The sequence below is a fragment of the Entelurus aequoreus genome, linkage group LG17, assembly GCF_033978785.1.
Source record: "Entelurus aequoreus isolate RoL-2023_Sb linkage group LG17, RoL_Eaeq_v1.1, whole genome shotgun sequence".
In the NCBI taxonomy this organism is placed as follows: Eukaryota; Metazoa; Chordata; class Actinopteri; order Syngnathiformes; family Syngnathidae; genus Entelurus; species Entelurus aequoreus.
This window is the reverse complement of record NC_084747.1, coordinates 26283086-26298813: the sequence shown is the minus strand read 5'-3', so window position 1 is coordinate 26298813 and position 15728 is coordinate 26283086. Positions and strand designations below refer to the sequence as shown.

General features: G+C 37.0%; 1 protein-coding gene across 1 annotated transcript; it reads left to right on the top strand.

Annotated features, from left to right (window-relative positions):
- The first annotated feature begins 419 nt into the window (after positions 1–419).
- On the top strand, positions 420–12103 carry sub1b (SUB1 regulator of transcription b). Its single transcript, XM_062024181.1, has 5 exons — positions 420–539; positions 5842–5911; positions 5985–6104; positions 6259–6367; positions 11569–12103. Exons 2-5 carry the CDS (start codon positions 5843–5845, stop codon positions 11646–11648), a joined length of 378 nt encoding a protein of 125 aa, XP_061880165.1. The 5' UTR covers positions 420–539; position 5842; the 3' UTR covers positions 11649–12103.
- The last annotated feature ends 3625 nt before the right edge of the window (positions 12104–15728 follow it).

Genomic DNA, 15728 nt, shown 5'->3' with positions numbered 1-15728 from the left:
CTTCGATTTGACGTCTTTTGCAGTATATATTGATGACGTTTTATCGCCCAGCCCTATCAGCCTTTAAAAAAAAAAAAATTTCAATTTATTTGTTATCAATTATGTGTCTATCATGATATATATTTTTGTTTTATGGCCCAGCCCTACGTATATTTTTTCAGATTTTTTTTTAAATTTTTTTAACGGATTTTGATTTTATTTATTTTGCGATATATATTGATAACATTTTATTGTCCAGTCCTACGGGGATTTTTTTCAGAATAATTTTTTTTTTGTTTGTTTTTTTATTGATATCGATTTTATGTCTTTTGCCATATATATTGCAATCAACGGAATCAATAATAAACCGAAACGTTGTTGCACACTCCATCCACAAAGCGGCAGTAATGAGCATTTTAACTGCGTTTTAGTTGTCATTCCAATTACAGCCACAGAGCGTCTAAATCGTCGATATCTCAACCGCTTCAAACAAGCACACGAAGAAGAAAGAAAACCGGGAAGAAGAAGAATAAAGAAAAAATCGTCGCTACTCAAGTCATGTAAGTATGTCTTATTTGGAAAAAAGCTAACATTAAAACGTTCCGTAGGGTTTAAAACTCAACAAACGCCGATGTAGATGTGATTTACGGTCTTATTGTTGGAGGCGCAGATATAAACGCGTGTGTATAATAACGGCAGCCTGGCCTAGACAGGATGTTCATGGCTAATGCTTGGCTCACCATGTGTCATGGCAACACTATTGTGATGGACGTTTAAAAATATATATTCTCTGGGGCGTCGCTTCATCTATAAACTCATTGTGATATTTCCCATGTCTGCTTAGTGTTAACGAGACATTTTTTAATTCTTCATTCATTTTCATGAAAGCAACGCTCCTATTGTTGCACACGAACCAGTGACGCCGACAATGACGTCATTTCTGCCTTTAGTGACAAAGAACAATTTGGTAATGTATCTGTCGCTTCATCCTGGACAATATTCATGACAAATTTGTGCTTTGTTTTAAAGATGTGATATTTGGTTTTACACTGTATCAGTGGTTCTTAACCTTGTTGGAGGTACCGAACCCCACCAGTTTCATATGCGCATTCACCAAACCCTTCTTTAGTGAAAAATAAAATGTTTTTTTTTTTCAAATTCAAGACAAAGTTATATAATAATAATAATAATAGATTGTATTTGTAAAAAGCACTTTACATTGAGTAATTAAACTCAAAGTGCTAGTGTATTAAAAAAAACAAAAAAAAACTAGAACAGCCAAATAGCTAGAACTAGTATGCATACATCTAAAAAAAAGGCTTTTTTTTAATAAGAATGGTTTTTAAGACTTTTTTAAAAGCATCCACAGTCTGTGGTGCCCTCAGGTGGTCAGGGAGAGCGTTCCACAGACTGGGAGCGGCGGAGCAGAAAGCCCGGTCTCCCATTGTTCGTAGCTTTGTCCTCGGAGGTTGGAGGAGGTTAGCCTGTCCGGAGCGGAGGTGTCGTGTGGAGGATTTGGGGGTGAGTAGTTCTTTGAGGTAGAGGGGGGCATTTCCATGGAGGCACAGGTGGGTTAGTAGGCAGACTTTGAATTCAATCCTATATGTTTTTGGTAACACTTTAGTATGGGGAACATACTCTTAAGTAACAAAGACTTAATTTAGAGTTTTTTGGACACTAGGGGAACATGATCTAAGTAACAAATACTTAATTTAGAGTTATTTGGTTAGGGCAGGGGTCTGCAACCTGCGGCTTTAGAGCCACTTGCGGATCTTTAGCGCCGCCCTAGTGGCTCCCTGGAGCTTTTTCAAAAATGTATGAAAATAAAAAAAGATAGGGGAAAAATATATTTTTGTTTTAATATGGTTTCTGTAGGAGGACAAACATGACACAAACCTCCCTACTTGTTAGAAATGCCACTGTTTATATTAAACATGATTATCTGATGAGAGTATTTGGTGAGCGCCGTTTTGTCCTACTAATTTTGGCCGTCCTTGAACTGACCGTAGTTTGTTTACATGTATAACTTTCTTCAACAATGCCACAGAAAGACATATTTTATGCCAGTCATTCTTTGTCTCATTTTGTCCACCAAACTTTTTATGCTGTGCGCAAATGCACAAAGGTGAACTTTGTTGATGTTATTGACTTGTTTGGAGTGCTAATCAGGCATATTTGGCAAGCTAATTGATGCTAACATGCTATTTAGGCTAGCTGCATGTACATATTGCATCATTATGCCTCGTTTGTAGGTATATTTGAGCTCATTTAATTTCCTTAACTTAACTTAAACTATCATTTTGATAGTAGGCTAATATAACTAATAAAGACACTTATATCATGTGTTGACTTCATTATATCACTTATAGAAGGCTTTAATTTTTTTGCGGCTCCAGGCAGATTTGGTTTTTGTATTTTTGGTCCAATATGGCTCTTCCAACATTTTGGGTTGCCGACCCCTGGGTTAGGGCCAGGGTTAGAGGGTTGGGGTTATAATAAGGCCATGCCGAATAAGGCATTAATAAGTACTTAATAATGACTAGTTAAGAGCCAATATGTTACTAATTTGCATGTTAATAAGCAACTAATTAATGGTGGACATGTTCCCCATACTAAAGTGTTACCATGTTTTTATACTTGTGCACAAAATGAACCGTGCATGAACATCACCTTGTCCAAAGAACAAAACCAACACAGTGCATAAACTCACAACCAATTACACACCCGCAAATCAGTCTGACTTCTGCTGTTGCCGTATCCGTAATACGCCGATAGGGAAAAGTTTTTATTTACGCGATGAGTCGGGTGTGTCTTGACCTCCGCCGAACCCCTGAGCCCGACTCACCGAACCCCTAGGGTTCGATCGAACCCAGGTTAAGAACCACTGCACTATATGAACAATAATCTGAAAAGGAATTTTACCTTTGCAACCTCATTATACTATTGGCTAAGTTTTATATTCATAAATGTAAGTTTCTCAATACCCGACCTGTCTTTTGTGCCTTTAAAAAAGATTTAGAACTCTACATTAACACACTCTCTACCTCTAACAACCAAAAAGCTGTGAAAACGATGATGCTGTGTTCCAAATGTAAGTTATTTACTGAAATTCAGTGAGCCTATGGCTTTGCACTTTGTTTATTATATATATATTTTTTGTTTTCTATTTTAGTTAATTTGAATTTACAACCCCCTGGCGCTGTTTTGTACTGTTTTTGTACTTATTTTGAGTAGAGATGTCCGATAATATCGGCCTGTCGATATTATCGGCCGATAAATGCTTAAAAATGTGATATCGAAAATTATCGGTATAGTTTTTTTTATTATCTGTATCGGTTTTTAATTTTTTTATTTTTTAAAATTAAATCAACAAAAAACACAAGATACACTTACAATTAGTGCACCAACCCAAAAAACCTCCCTACCCCATTTACACTCATTCACACTCATTCACACAAAAGGGTTGTTTCTTTATGTTATTAATATTCTAATTCCTACGTTATATATCAATATATATCAATACAGTCTGCAAGGGATACAGTCTGTAAGCACACATGTTTGGTCCACTAATAGTACTAACCTTTAACAGTTAATGTTACTCATTTTCATTAATTACTAGTTTCTATGTAACTGTTTTTATATTGTTTTACTTTGTTTTTGATTCCAGAAAATGTTTTTAATTTATTTATCTTATTTTATTTTTATAATTTTTTTAAAAAAGGACCTTATCTTCACCATACCTGGTTGTCCAAATTAGGCATAATAATGTGTTAATTCCACGACTGTATATATCGGTATCGGTTGATATCGGTATCGGTAATTAAAGATTTGGACAATATCGGATATTGGCAAAAAGCCATTATCGGACATCCCTAATTTTGATTATTGTTTCTCGTCTGTTTGTAAATGTTGAAATTTATAAATAAAGGTTTAAAAAAAAACAATTTGGTAATGTATCCTTTTTTTATTTTTTCAATAAACTCTTGCCTGCTGTTTTTCACATTACTTTCAAGAAATGTTACCGAATTCTTCACAAAGTACCGTTAGAAATAATGACGCATAAAAAAATCTGCAATAAAAATTAAATGATTGCTCATTCTAAAATGTTCTATAAAAATGTATAATATACTAATATTTATATTTTTGAAATTACACGTAAAATATTATATTTCATAATTGTATTATTATTTCCTGTGTCCCGACATTAGGAACATCATGTGGATTATAAAATGTTAATTTAAGATTAAAATGAAATTTCAAATAAAATATGCATGATGTTACAAGGAAATAAAAAAATTTAAATGACAAAAGCTGAATATAATTTTTTTAATAATTGTATTCGCAATTCAAAACTGTATAACCGTCTTTTTAGAAATGATAACAAACCAAAATGCAACTAAAACATGTCACAGATTAGGGGTGTTCCAATCCGATGTTATCCGATATCAGCCCCCAAAAATAAATATTAGTAATAAGTGCTTATATGTAAAACGTGTGATATCATGTGCGGCACAAACAGCCCTGCAGCATGTTTACTTTAGTGCGATGTCATGTGCGATACAAGCAGTCCTGCAGCATCGTTACTTGTGTGTGTGATGTCATGTGCGATATAAGCAGTCCTGCAGCATCTTTACTTACGTGCGGTACAAGCAGTCCTGCAGCGTCGTTACTTGTGTGATACGAGCAGTCCTGCAGCGTCTTTACTTGTGTGTGATGTCATGTGCGATACAAGCAGTCCTGCAGCGTCGTTACTTGTGTGATACAAGCAATCATGCAGCGCCTTTACTTGTGTGCGATGTCATGTGCGGTACAAGCAGTCCTGCAGTGTCGTTACTTGCGTGCGATACAAGCAGTCCTACAGCGTCTTTACTTGCGTGTGCGATGTCATGTGCGATTCAAGCAGTCCTGCAGCGTCTTTACTTGTGTGTGCGATGTCATGTGCGATACAAGCAGTCCTGCAGCGTCTTCACTTGCCTGCAATGTCATGTGCGATACAAGCAGTTCTGCAGCGTATTTACTTGTGTGAGTGATATCATGTACGATACAAGCAGTCCTGCAGCGTCTTTACATTTGGGTGATATCATGCGCGATACAAGCAGTCCTACAGAGTTTACTTGTGTGTGATATCGTGTGTGATACAAGCAGTCCGGCAGCGTCTTTACTTGTGTGAGACCATGTGCAATACAAGTAGTCCTGCAGCGTATTTACTTGTGTGTGTGATATAATGTGCGATACAAGCAATCCTGCAGCGTGTTTACTTGCGTGCGATGTCATGTGCGATACAAGCAGTCCTACAGCATGTTTACTTGCGTGCGATATCAGGTGCGACACAAGCAGTCCTGCAGCGTCGTTACTTTTGCGCGGTATCATGTGCGATACAAGCAGTCCTGCAGAGTGTTTACTTGCGTGTGATATCATGGGTGATACAAGCAGTCCTGCATCGTGTTTACTTGCGTGCAGTGTCATGTGCGACACAAGCAGTCCTGCAGCGTGTTTACTTGCGTGCAATTTCATGTGCGACACAAGCAGCCCTGCAGCGTCTCTACTTGTGTGTGATATCATGTGCGATACAAGCAGTTCTACAGCGTCTTTATTTGTGTGTGATATCATATTTTCTCCAGACAACGTTATGTTTGAATAGAACAGGGATGTACAATCTTTTTGACCTGAAAGGCAAAAAAAATACTCATTTTTTCCACAAGATGGCGACAAAGCAATGCAGAAATTGACTTTTAGAATGCAGCCAGATTTCTTATGAAGCTCATCTTGTCTTGTTTATAATATTATGATGGAGTCATTATTTGAAGAAATGCTGTATTTCCAGCATCACACAGCAGAATAAGTATTTGATCCCCCTTACAGAATGCCTAAAACCAAGGAAGTGCTGTCCTCCACCAGTGGAAGCGACTCTGAGAGCGAGGTTGAAACCAAGGTTGGTGTTTTTATTCACGCGACACTCACCACATGAAATCTGTATGTTCTAGAAAGATCTCTGTTGTTTCTAGACAAAGAAAAGGAAGTCCAGCACGCCAGAGAAAACGGTGAAGAAAGCAAAAGGTGGGGAGACCTCAAAGCCGGGAGGCTCGTCCAAAGACGGCGGCAACAGCGAGGACAACATGTTTCAGGTGACGGACAGTACTTCAGCTAGCAAGACCAGCGCACAAAACTCCCACTTTATGTTGGGCTTTTGAAGTGGTTGTCAACAAAGGCGTGTGATGGATGCGCAGGAAAGGGAGCGTGGAGGTGGAGAAGTGAAATAACAGCAAGTGTCGTTGGCAGATTGGAAGGATGAGATACGTGAGTGTCCGGGACTTCAGAGGGAAAGTTCTGATCGACATCCGAGAGTACTGGAACAACTCAGACGGGGATATGAAGCCTGGGAAGAAAGGTAAACCCCCAGGAGCCGCTTAAGCTGTTTTTGAATTTGGAGAACTGAATTTTTGGCGTCAAAAAGCATTTAAAAAAAGCTAGTACTTTTTTTAAAATTCAATGTTAAAAATATTCAGTGTTAAAAAAAATTCACTGTATAAAAATTCCGTGTGTAAAAAGATCTGTGTTAAAACATTCAGTGTATAAAAATCAGTGAATAAAAAATTAAGTGTTTTAAGAGTCACCGTATAAAAATTCACTGTATAAAAAAAAATCTGTGTACCAAAATTCATAGTATAAAAATTCAGTGTTTTAAAATTCACTGTATAAAAAATCAGTGTTTAACAATTAATTGTATAAAAATTCTGTCTTTTCATATTCACTGTATAAAAAAATCAGTGTTTAACAATTCATTGTATAAAAATTCAGCACATAACAATTGAGTGTATAAAAAAAAAATCTAGTTTTTTAAAATTCACAATAAAAACTCAGCATATGAAAATTCAGGGTTAAAAAAAATTGTGTAAATCAAAAAATTCAGTGTTTTAAAATTCATTATAAAAATTCACTGTATAAAAAAATAATTTTACCAAAATTCAGTGTATAAAAATCCAGTGTTTTAAAATTCACTGTATAAAAAATCAGTGTTTAACAATTCATTGTATAAAAGTTCAACACTTAACAATTGAGTGTATATAAAAAGTGTTTTACAATTCACAATAAAAATTCAGCATATGAAAATTTAGTTTAAAAAAAAAATCAGTGTTTATCAATTCAGTGTATAAAAATCAGTGAATAAAAAATGCAGTGTTTTAAAATTCACCGTAAAAAAAAATCAGTGTTCAACAATTCATTGTATACAAATTCAGCACATAATTGAGTGGACAAAAAAATCAAGTGTTTTAAAATTCGCAATAAAAATTCAGTGTTTAGAAAAAATCAATGTATAAAAATTCAGTTTTTCACATTTCAGTGTTAAAAATCAGTATTTCAAAATTCAGTGTATAAAAAAAGATCAGTATGTAACAACATTTCAGTGTATAAAAATTTGGTGTTAAAGAAATCAGTGTTTAACAAATCATTGTATAAAAAATCATCACATAACAAATGAGTGTATGAATATCAAGTGTTTTAAAATTCCCAATAAAAATGAATCATATAAAAATTCAGTGTATTAAAAAATCTGTTTTTGACATTCCGGTGTATAAAAATTCAGTGTTAAACAATTCAGAGTAAAAAAATCAGTATTTTAAGAAATTGAGTGTATGAAAAAAATCAGTATGTAACAACATTTCAGTGTATAAAAAATTTGCTGTAAAAAATCATCATATAAAAATCTGGTGCTTTAAAATCCATCCATTTTCTACCGCATGTCCCTCTCAGGTTTGCGGGGGAAGCTGGAGCCTATCCCATAAGCAAATATGTATAAAAATTCAGTTTACAGGGGGAAAAAAATCAGTGTTTAACAATTCGGTGTATAACAATTGGCTGCTTCAAAACACAAGACCCACTTTCGGCAATGGATCGTGTCTCAGCAGCCAATGAGGTGTCAAGTTTGAAGTCAGGTGACACGGGTCTAACTAAGAGGCAGGTTAAGCGGCACTACACGCCATGTCATCTGCTGTACATGCTCACATCCTTTTTATGAACACTTTAAAAACAGCAAATTTTGCTGGGAATAAGTAAACATATCCCAAGGTTTTGCAAAAAAAAAACCAGATAAAAGCTGATCACATGATGGTCCAAACACTCACACAATAATGACTCATACCAAAAATTTTATAACAGACCATCTGAAAGTCGTAGTTTTTACTGAAAAACACATTCAGAATGTAGATGAAAAAACAGAATTTACAATATGAACAATACAAGACTGAATATTAAGATTAAATAAATGTTGCTTTCTTAACGGACATCTTTTATAATGGAGCAAAAACAACAAAGATGCAACAAACATGTTAAAACATAAACAAAGAGTCAAAAACAACCACACATTGGATATAATATCACTTTTCTGTAGAACATTGAATCAAAAACACAAAGTCAAAAATATCCACATTTTGGATATAATATCTCTTTTCTGTAGAACATGGAAACATAAAATAGTCAAAAACATCCGCATATTTGATATAATACTACTTTTCTGTAGTACATTGAAACAAAATAGTCAAAAACATCCACATATTGGATATAATATTACTTTTCTGTAGTACATTGAAACAAAATAGTCAAAAACATCCACATATTGGATATAATATTACTTTTCTGTAGTACATTGAAACAAAGTAGTCAAAAACATCCACATATGGAATATAATATTACTTTTCTGTAGTACATTGAAACAAAATAGTCAAAAACATCCACATATTGGATATAATATTACTTTTCTGTAGTACATTGAAACAAAAACACAAATAGTCAAAAACATCCACATTTTGGATATAATCACTTTTCTGTAGAACATGGAAACATAAAATAGTCAAAAACATCCGCGTATTTGATATAATATTACTTTTCTGTAGTACAGTGAAACAAAATAGTCAAAAACATCCACATATTGGATATAATATTACTTTTCTGTAGTACATTGAACAAAATAGTCAAAAACATCCACATATTGAATACATTACTTTTCTGTAGTACATTGAAACAAAATAGTCAAAAACATCCACATATTGGATATAATATTACTTTTCTGTAGTACATTGAAACAAAATAGTCAAAAACATCCACATATTGGATATAATATTACTTTTCTGTAGTACATTGAAACAAAACAGTCAAAAACATCCACATTGGATTTTATATTACTTTTCCGTAGTACATTGAAACAAAAACACAAATAGTCAAAAACATCCACATTTTGGATATAATGTCACTTTTCTGTAGAACATGGAAACATAAAATAGTCAAAAACATCCACATATTGGATATAATATTACTTTTCTGTAGTACATTGAACAAAATAGTCAAAAACATCCACATATTGAATACATTACTTTTCTGTAGTACATTGAAACCAAATAGTCAAAAACATCCACGTATTGGATATAATATTACTTTTCTGTAGTACATTGAAACAAAACAGTCAAAAACATCCACATATGGAATATAATTACTTTTCTGTAGTACATTGGAACAAAATAGTAAAAAACATCCACATATTGGATATGATTTTTCTGTAGAACATTGAAACATAAACACAAATAGTCAAAACCATTCACATATTAGAAAATGTTTTATTTGGTACATGGTGTAATGATAAGTGTGACCAGCAGATGGCAGTCACAAGAGATACGTGTAGACTGCCATGTGACTCCAGGAAACAACACCAAAACTTTAAATGTTCCATTGAGAATATAGAACATTACACACGGCGCTCAAAAATCTGTCAAAATGTTTTAGTAGTACTTTGGTGAGCTATGAAGTCGTACCGCTTTATGGATTGTCCAACATTACGGCTACTGTAGTCAGACTCAGGAGTATTATTATGGTGTGTGTGTGTGTGTGTGTGTGTGTGTGTGTGTGTGTGTGTGTGTGTGTGTGTGTGTGTGTGTGTGTGTGTGTGTGTGTGTGTGTGTGTGTGTGTGTGTGTGTGTGTGTGTGTGTGTGTGTGTGTGTGTGTGTGTGTAAGGACCACAAAATGGCACCTATTAGCAGACATATTATCTGGCCATTTGTTAAACCAACGTTTCTTACCTTCTGGCACCTGCTGATGTGTATTTGGGATCTGCATCAGTCCTGAAAATTTGCGCGCGTCCACCATTGTAGTCCGTGCTGACACCATAGTCGATAAGCTTCTTCTCTATCTTTTTGTTATGTGACATTCATCCAGTTCTAACTTATCTGTCAGTAGACTCGCTATGGAAGCGCTAAAAACTACAGATGTAGTGAGTTTACATTATTCACCCACAGAACTTTAGTTCTAAGAGAGTTCCGGTACTCTCATTGTTTATGTACTTACATACTAGTACTCTCGTTGCTTATGTACTTACATACTAGTACTCTCGTTGTTTATGTGCTTACATACTAGTACTCTCGTTGCTTATGTACTTACATACTAGTACTGTCGTTTGTGTGCTTACATACTAGTACTCTGGTTGTTTATGTGCTTACCAAACTCTACATTATTCACCCACGGAACTTTAGTTCTTAGAGAGTTCCGGTACTCTCGTTGTTTATGTACTTACATACTAGTACTCTCGTTGTTTATGTGCTTACATACTAGTACTCTCGTTGTTTATGTGCTTACCAAACTCTACATTATTCACCCACGGAACTTTTGTTCTCAGAGAGTTCCGGTACTCTCGTAGTTTATGTACTTACATACCAGTACTCTCGTTGTTTATGTGCTTACATACTAGTACTCTTGTTGCTTATGTGCTTACATACTAGTACTCTCGTTGTTTATGTGCTTACATAATAGTACTCTTGTTGTTTATGTACTTACATACTAGTACTCTCGTTGCTTATGTACTTGCATACTAGTATTCTCGTTGTTTGTGTTTACATACTAGTACTCTGGTTGTTTATGTGCTTACCGAACTCTACATTATTCACCCACGGAACTTTAGTTCTTAGAGAGTTCCGGTACTCTCGTTGTTTATGTACTTACATACTAGTACTCTCGTTGTGTATGTGCTTACATACTAGTACTCTCGTTGCTTATGTGCTTACATACTAGTACTCATGTTGTTTATGTGCTTACATACTACTACTCTTGTTGTTTATGTGCTTACATACTAGTACTCTCGTTGCTTATGTGCTTATATACTACTACTTTTGTTGTTTATGTGCTTACATACTACTACTCTTGTTGTTTATGTGCTTACATACTAGTACTCTCGTTGTTTATGTGCTTACCAAACTCTACATTATTCACCCACTGAACTTTAGTTCTTAGCGAGTTCCTGTACTCGATGTTTATGTGTTTACATACTAGTACTCTTGTTGTTTATGTGCTTACATACTAGTACTCTCGTTGTTTATGTGCTTACCAAACTCTACATTATTCACCCACAGAACTTTAGTTCTTAAGAGTTCCGGTACTCTCGTTGTTTATGTCCTTACATACTAGTACTCTCGTTGTTTATGTCCTTACATACTAGTACTCTTGTTGTTTATGTACTTGCATACTAATACTCTTGTCGTTGATGTACTTGCATACTAGTACTGCCATTGTTTATGTACTCATGTCCAACTTTGTGTTTTCCATCTCAGGTATCTCCCTGAACCCAGAACAGTGGAACCAGCTGAAGGAGCAGATTTCAGAAATCGATGATGCCATAAAGCGAGTATAAGCATTCCTTCCAAAGTCCAGCCTCTTTTTCTCACGTCTGGTCTGGAACGGTTTACGGACTTCTGGAACGCTGATCTAGTTTAGTCTTTTTCACCTACACCCTCTTTTCAACCTAGTTCAAGTAGCAGCGTCAAAGTGTGCGTGCGTGCGTGCCATGTTCCAGTCCAGTGTTGCTGAAATGTGTGAGTGGATAGTCAAGCTGTCGATCCACTCACTCATTTCACTTCCTCCTTGGACTTATTTCTAATCGTTGTGTGTGTGTGTCATGTTCCAGTCAAGTGTTGGTGATAGCGTGAGTGAATCGTCAAGCTGTCGATCCACTCACTCATTTCACTTCCTTTTTGGACTTAATTCTGATATTTGGGTGCTGCAGAATTCTGACGTCTGTTCAAACATGTTGGGGTCAATTCCTACAGACTATTGTTAGTTTTTCAAAATAAATGGCATCATTGAAAAGGTGGTGTGGTATCGAATAATCCTTTGTGTCCAATCAGTCCATCTCACTTGTATCATTTTGATCATTGCATGTTCTCATGGGACTACGTTATTGCCTTGAATTATTATGTAGACTTTTCACCAGAGTAGTCACAGCAACACGAACAAGACCACATTTTAGACCGACACAAGACTGGATCACATCAAATGACTTCATATTCTTGATTCTTTTGTCTACATTTGTGTTTCTGTTCAGGTAATTGTAGCAGTGTTTCCCACACATTCATTTATTTGTGGCGGCCCGCCACGAAAGAATTACGTCCGCCACAAATAAAATTAAAAAAATATATATTTTATTTATTTATTTATTTATTTTGGTCCTGTCCAGCTTCTCAGGCAAATCATATAGTTGATGTAGATGCCCATATAGGCTGTTCAGATTTACTTTACAAAAGAGAAGTGTAGGATACTTCTCTTGTTGCCTTATTTGTATTTGACCACTACTGTTTTCTATTTATTTGTTACTGACTGTGGCAGGACACCTCAGCCTCTGTTTCACTTTATGTTGCTGGTAAATAATATGGTTGTAGTAAAGTTAAAGTACCAATGATTGTCACACACACACAAGGTGTGGTGAAATTTGTCCTCTGCATTTGACCCATCCCCTTGATCACCCCCTGGGAGGTGAGGGCAGCAGTGGGCAGCAGCGGTGCCGCGCCCGGGAATCATTTTTGGTGATTTAACCCCCAATTCCAACCCTTGATGCTGAGTGCCAAGCAGGGAGGTAATGATTCGGCCGGGGTTTGAACTCACAACCTACCGATCTCAGGGCGGACACTCTAACCACTAGGTAGTAGGCTAAAGTTAAATTATTTAGTATGCACTAATTAAAGGGGCAGAGCTTTAAGAGACATTTTAGCTTTTATATTTTATAAGATATATTTTTTGTAAGAACCACAATTAATAAATATATTTCAGTGAATAACTTATTGTTCAAATCTGTATATAAATATGTACATAAAGTGTTGTAATTATATTGTAAAATGGATGGATGGATGGACGTTTAAAACAAAACTGTTATTATTAATTAGTAAGTATACATTTTTTGAGCCTTTTTAGAGAAAATCATATCATTGAGACACTTGTGATTTAGGGCTATATAAATAAACATTGATTGATTGATTGATTGTAGTAAATTATGCAAATTACTCGATGATGTCATGGTGACCACGCCCATAGCCACGCCCCCACCGCCACAGGTATCTTGGCAGTTTATGGGAAACACTGTAGCATAAAAGTAAATAGTTGTGTAATGTCCATAATTATATTGTTTCTTGTCACTGTCACATTACATACAACATGCAATATTACATGGATATTATACTTCAAGGTACTCAAAGCACGTTGACACTATTTCCACATTCATACACACATCCACACGCACTTTCACCCATTCATACATCCACGCGCACATTCACACACATTCATACACACATGCACATTCACCCATTCATACACAGCTATGCGCACGCACACATTCACCCATTCATACACACATTCGTACATTCACACACATACGCAGTCACCCATTCATTCACATGCACATTTACTTATTCATACACCCATTCACACGCACATTGATACACACATTCACCCATTCATACGCACATCCACACGCACTTTCACCCATTCATACGCACATTCACCCATTCATACACAGGCACAGTCACCCATTCATACGCACAGTCAGCCATTCATACACATTGACACGCACATTCACCCATTCATATGCACATTCACTCATTCATACATATTCACACACGTTCACCCATTGATACACATTCACCCATTCGTAGATACATGCATACACACATTCACCCACAAACACAAGCAAGCAAAGCCCTAAGCACGACCCATCAGGAGCAAGGGTGAAGTGTTTTGCTTAAGGACACAACTGACGAGGATGGCGGAGGCCGGGGACCGAACCAGGAACCCTCAGGGTGCTGGCACGGCCGCTCCAGCACCCGAGCCAATTCCATCTTGCTCTCTACAAGCGACATTAATAATCAAACGCTAATTGTCTTTTGATTAAAATACACTCATTGTCATTTAGTTTTGATGTAAAAAAGAGTCGCTAATTATCATTTATTGAAATGACAAAGAGTCCCTACTTGTCATTGAGTGTCTCCTGGCATACAGCAGTGGTGCTGTAAGAGGAAGTAACAACAAGATGAAGAAGGCGTGCGACAAACGAGGAAAAGGAAGCAAGAGAGAACTTGTGTTGGACTGGTGATGGACATCTTTGTGGTGTAGATGGTGTGAAGACAAACAGCTTTGTGGTGTAGATGATGTGAAGACAACATCTTTGTGGTGTAGATGACATAAGGGTGTCCTTATGTGCACTTGGCATGTTTCTAATGATCACCACCTGGTGGTGAGTCTGCTCCGATGGTAGGGGAGGATGCCGGACAGACATGGCAGGCCCAAACGCATTGTGAGGGTCTGCTGGGAACCTCCGGCAGAATCTCCCGTCAGAGAAAGTTTCAATTCCCACCTCCGGAAGAACTTTGAACATGTTCGTGAACCGTGTTCCGTGCCTCTGTTGCCGAGGCGGCCGATCAAAGCTGTGGCCGCAAGGTGGTTGGTGTCTGATGTGGCGGTAATCCCAGAAACCAGATGCCGTCAACGTGAATAAGACACTATCGGGTCCTTTTGGGACGCCGGAGGCAGTGGCTTGTGCGGTCGAGGAGGCAAAAACTCGACATTAGAGAGTTCGGGGAAGCCATGGAAAACGACTTCCGGGCTGCTTCGGAGTGCTTCTAGATCACCATACTTCGCCTAAAGCAGGGGTCGGCAACCTTTACCACTCAAAGAGCCATTTTGGCAAATTTCACAAATTAAAGAAAGTAATGGGAGCCACAAAAAAAATTTTTAAATTAAAAATGAAAAACACCGCATACAGAGCTTAAATGCTTTTTGTGCTATGTTAACCAGGGGTCTCTGACACACGCACCTGCACGCACTTTAATGTGGAAATTTGATGTTAGTGCAGCCCACAAGTTTTAAATAATTGGCGCTTGATAGCTTCGTGCCCTCTCATTATTCCCGGGTGACTCCCGAATACCAGAGCGTGATGACAGTGCATTTGGCGCCCTCTACAGTCTGCCCTAACAGTGTACCTGCTCGACCACATGTAGAATGCAGTTTCAGCTTGGTCATATAAGTGACAGCAAGGCGTACTGCCTCAGCATCAACACAACTTACACTGACGGCACCAACACCCAGAATCCCATGCAGCACTAACTCTTCCGTACTAGATCAGCAGCCACACATCTTACACTGACGATACCAATACACATCTTACACTGACGGTACCAATACCCAGAATCCCATGCAGCACTAACTCTTCCGCTCAACCAACGCACGGAGAGGGGGGGGGGGGGGGTTGATGTGTGGGGGGATTTGGTGGTAGCAGGGGTGTATAATGTAGACCGGAAGAGTTAGGGCTGCATGGGATTCTGGGTAATGGTTGTGTTGTGTTTATGTTGTGTTACGGTGGGATGTTCTCCAGAAATGTGTTTTTCATTCTTTTTTGGTGTGGGTTCATAGTGTGGCGCATATTTGTAACGTAACAATGTTAAAGTTG